The sequence below is a fragment of the Arachis duranensis genome, chromosome 3 (genome assembly GCF_000817695.3).
Source record: "Arachis duranensis cultivar V14167 chromosome 3, aradu.V14167.gnm2.J7QH, whole genome shotgun sequence".
Taxonomy (NCBI): domain Eukaryota; kingdom Viridiplantae; phylum Streptophyta; class Magnoliopsida; order Fabales; family Fabaceae; genus Arachis; species Arachis duranensis.
Window position 1 is genome coordinate 42,192,120 of NC_029774.3, and position 4,872 is coordinate 42,196,991.

The window sequence follows — 4,872 nt, forward strand, 5'->3', positions numbered from 1 at the left end:
AAAAAGAATTTGAAAATAATATTCAGTAGGACTATCTTTTTCTTAAAGCAGTTCCTTATTTTTTTTTTTTTGGTTGTTGTTTGATTTTCTTTTCAATCACTAAAAAAATATTCAAATTCAGGTTTCAACTAGTATTTTATTCCAACGTTTGAAGCAAACAATTTTTATCAATCATGGACGAAGAAAGCAAATTACCATTAGAGAAGCCAAAGGAAGAACAAACATTGCTAGTTGCACAAATTTATGGAGAGATTGAAGAATTACAAGATGAACTTGAGATGAATTTTTGGAAGATAAAGAATTTTGACAAGGTACAATCTTCTCCAATTGATCATCGATTCTCTAGTCACGACAACTTCGTTAAGTATCACATTAGTGAAAAAAATTCTGTAAATTTCATAATTAGGAGAGAATGGGAAGTATTAGATTTAAATCTAATAAACTCTTCAATTTATGTTAGGGTTTATGAGTCAAGACCTTATCTTATGAGAGCTATAATAAAAGGTCCTCCTAATACCATTTATTATAACGCATTATTTTGCTTCGACATATGTTTTACTTGTGATTACCCTAATCAACCTCCTAAACTTTTCTACCATTCTTATGACTATGATTTGAGTCCAAATTTGAAAAAGAGTGGAAAAGTCAACCTACCACACTCTAAGAGAAAATGTTCTTCTTCAAATCCATTTAGAATATTAGATATACTTGCCACTATTCAAGGATTTCTCAATGATGAGTTTTCAAGCAATAAAAAAAATGTTCTAATTATTAGAACATGGGAGGCCATGCTTGTGATGCTAGAGTCACCATTGGAGGGTTTTGAAATTTTGGTTAAGGGACATTTTAGAACTCAAGCCCATGCAATTCTTAGAAACTTTAAGAATTATATGGATTCTAAGGATGAAACTATGAAGAATCTATTCTGGAAGCTCATCAAGGCGTTTGAAGCTAATGGAAGTTATTGTAAGCATCATTATAATCAAGTTCTTAATCATGATTATGAGGAAGCAAAGTGCAACAACATCACGAAGAAGAATGGATTCTCCAAATTGCCATTGTGTATTATGTAAATAATAGAGATTTTGTTGCTTTATGTTATTGTTAATGTGCAAATTATAATTGAGATTAGTTAAGGTTACGATTTCTTTTAGTGAATGTTTTCGGGTTTATAAATTTTGATAATGAAAAAAAAATCTTATTTTAGGCTTACAAACTCTTCCTCCTTAATACATGAAAACAATAAAGAAGTCTCGTGGCCTACAAATTCAACCCAATAGAATATATAAATTCAATTATAATTTTAGGTTTTATTATCTTATATTTTTTTATCTTATCTTTGGTTGTTCTTATCTTATTTCTTAAACCAATGTTCTATATATATTTAGTTTTACTTTCATAATTTACAATTCAATTCAATCAATCAACAATCAATAAAAGTTCACATTCTTTTCTTTTCTTATTCTTTCATATTATTTTTAAAGAAAGACCAAAGTATGAAGATAGGTTAATAAGAAAGAAAAGTATTGTGTTAATAAGAAAGAAAAGTATAGGTAGACAATGAAAATACTAAATAATATAAATAAGAGATATATCGGATGTTCATTTCACTAGGTGTGTGAATGTTTATTCTAATATTAAAATTTAGGTGAATAATTTAGATGTATAGTGTGTTTTTATTTTATTGATACTTATTCATATTGTTCAAAAAAATCATTAATTACATAGTATAACCCAATAAAAAAATGTGTGTGAATTGCGTAGTTTATAATAAACAAAAATATTATATAAATATGTGATTTAATGAAAATACTACTTTATATAGAACTATCAAAACCTTGGCATTTTATAGCTTTTCTCTAATATTAACGCAATATATATTTTCTCTTTTTATATGTAAAAAAAAAAACAGAAATATTCAATTCAATAACATTTTGTATCCATTTTTATCGACAATCACCTGATTTTAAAAATACAGCTTCTAATTATTCATCTTTCGGGCATTACCATCTTTTATATAAAGAATAATAATTTTTTATAAAAATATATAAGCTATTTAATTCTTAAAAATTACAAATATGTTTAGCTTAGTATTTGAAATATATATCGAACGTTTGATTTGTTTGAATGTTAAAATTTTGTCTGTTTTTTTTTATTTTAATTCCTATTTAATAGAAATAACAAATTATAGTTTTTGCATTCAATTGTTAAATTTAGAAATAGTTGAAGAAATTGTTTTTCAATTAATTTTGTTATTCAATCTTATTTATAACAACAGATACTTAATCAAAATTTTTGTATTTGTATTTGTATTTTTTTCATGATCATGTTTTACAAACAACGCTTTTTTATACTATTATTTTTAGTAAGTTTTAATTTTTTTATCAATTTTTCATTTATTGTTTTTATAATATTGATGTTTTTGTTTATAACTTTTTCTTTGATGTTTTCTATTAGTAGTTATTGGACACTGGGATACTTTATTTTAACTTGACTCGCTATTAAGAATAAAATTAAATATCTATTTTTTTATTTTGGTTTGAAAGAAAATTGTTTTCAAATTATTAAAGTATCCCCCGCATGCCAAGTAAAAGTGCAAACGGAAGACTATATAGGTCAAAATCCTAATTTTCAAAATCCTAATGAATGGATATCAATATATTTTTAATTTTAGTTAAAAAATAATAATTATTGATTGTTGTCAATAGTTGGCAGATTAATAGTTAGATATCTATATTTTTATTATATTATTAAGAAGGAATCTGCCAATTCTTAATGGGCTGGACCAAAGTCCACAGCAACGAAGAAAATATTCACTCAATTTTTTCAATTCACTTTTATCCTATACACTAAAGTCGTTGAAACACCGTCGTAGTCGTCAAGAAAGCTGATCACCGCCGCCTGTGTACTTTTTTTAGCTCGTCGGTCTTATCACCGCTTGAACGAATGCAATCGCCGTCAACGTCACTTCTCATTGCTGCCGCCACAAGTTCGGGCATAGGTCAACGTCGTCGTCGCAAGTACAAGACGCCGCTGGTTTCCATCCCCATACGAAGAAAGTTACGACTAACTTAGTCTCTCAAGTAGGTCAGATAGAGAAACTGAAGCTCCTGAAGCTCCATCTCAGATTGCGTAATCAAGAGTGTTGCTAGCTTAAAAAGTGCACTCCCCTAATTGCTATGCTCATGAAGACTGGCTTGGAGAAGAAGATTGAATAAGCAACACTTATTTGAATAAGCAACACTTATTGATACTAATCTTAAACAAAAAACTTAACTTTTGTTCTTATGTATATGTTTATTTTAATCAAACCTTGATGATCATCTTTGGAGGTTTGGGTGGTTTTAATTAGATAGTCATCGTAGTTCTAGTTGCCATTAAATTTTGAATTTTTAGCTAAATTTTTGAATATTTTTTTGGATTTTCAATATTTTTTAGATTAAGTAATTTATACTCTTAAAAATTTATTTGATTCTTATTTTGAATGTCAAAGAACCTATTTATTCATCAATAAACTTTCTAAGTATATATGAATGTGCACATCATTTTTTCAAGCTACTCAATTTCTCTGTAAACATATTAACATCAATATAAGTTTTATTGTTTGTTACATCTATTTGGTTATAGTAATCCTATAACTATTAAAGACACATCTATTTGGACCTGTGCTTTTTTATCATCCTCCTTCAAAATTTCCTTATTCTAATCTGTCAAGAAAAAAACAATAAACATCAATCAGAAAACACAAAACTAAACCCAAACAATCCCTGAAGCAAACACAATCATCTAAGTTTAGCGAATAAAGACAACAACTGAAACAGTTTTATTTCTACTACTAATATAGACACATCCAGTATACAAAATGGCACTATCAATAATTTAATTTCTTAGGTTAACTGGTTTTATATCTAACAATTACCATAAACTAATTTCAGCAGCACAAACCAAAAATTAAAACAAAAAAATATGAGTTAATTTAAAACCATAAGCATAGTTTGAATGTAAAAGAAGCATTCACCAAAACAAAAGTAATACATAAATTAAAATACATAACAACTAGAACAACTCTTTAGGAACTTGGATTTATCTTGGTGCTTATGTCACAATGTAAAGGCATGATATAATTTTTATGCTCTACATATGTCCTCAACCAATGAAAACTTATGGTCCTCTCAACTTTTAACTTTTTTTATTTTTAAGAAGGAATATATACAATGACAAACAACAGCGTTCATCAATGCAAACTTGGGAATGCCCACCAAACTCTGTCTTGAAAGTTAATGTTGACGCTGCAATCTTCAGAAATTTTAATGGTGGTGTGGGAGTGGTAGTTAGAGACAATTGGGGCCAAATAATGGCAGCAACTTCATGGGTCATACCATACCCACTTGAACCACGAGAGGCAGAGGCTTATGCAGCCTTTATTGGTATAAAATTAGCAATGGAGTGTTGTTTTACTGATATTATATTAGAGAGTGATAATATAGAGGCAGTGAATGCTCTAAAAAAAGGAAAAAATTTGGACTCTTATTTTAGAACGTTCATTATTAATACCCTAGATTTAGTAAATAATTTTAGATCAGTTAGTTTCAATCATGTAAAGAGAGGAGGAAACAAAATTGCTCATGAATTAGCACAATTAGCACCTACCAATCCAAATTCTGTGTGGATGGAGGATGCTCCTGTTCATGTACTCAATTTGGCGTTGTTGGACCTTTTGAATGAACTTCCTCCCTTCCCAGTCAAAAAAAAAGAAATATAAATATATAAGTAGCTAAAATATGAATATGTAAATCTTCATAATTTTATTTCATAGAACCAATTAGAATGAGTTTAATAAGTATATGAAGTATGACAAAAAAAAAAAAAAAA

At 28.0% G+C, this 4,872-nt stretch overlaps 1 protein-coding gene and 1 long non-coding RNA gene across 2 annotated transcripts in view; one reads left to right on the top strand and one right to left on the bottom strand.

The window, feature by feature from the left end:
* The first annotated feature begins 173 nt into the window (after positions 1-173).
* On the top strand, positions 174-1,073 carry LOC110278549 (probable ubiquitin-conjugating enzyme E2 24). Its single transcript, XM_052258272.1, has 2 exons — positions 174-364; positions 461-1,073. Exons 1-2 carry the CDS (start codon positions 174-176, stop codon positions 1,071-1,073), a joined length of 804 nt encoding a protein of 267 aa, XP_052114232.1.
* Positions 1,074-3,543: 2,470 nt separating this feature from the next.
* Positions 3,544-4,872, bottom strand: part of LOC110279198 (uncharacterized) — a 1,930-nt gene continuing 601 nt past the window's right edge. The window contains exons 2-3 of the long non-coding RNA XR_002372213.2: positions 4,651-4,734; positions 3,544-3,707 (exon numbers count right to left, since the gene is read on the bottom strand). This is a non-coding gene — a long non-coding RNA (uncharacterized LOC110279198). The remainder of the gene's footprint in view (positions 3,708-4,650; positions 4,735-4,872) is intronic.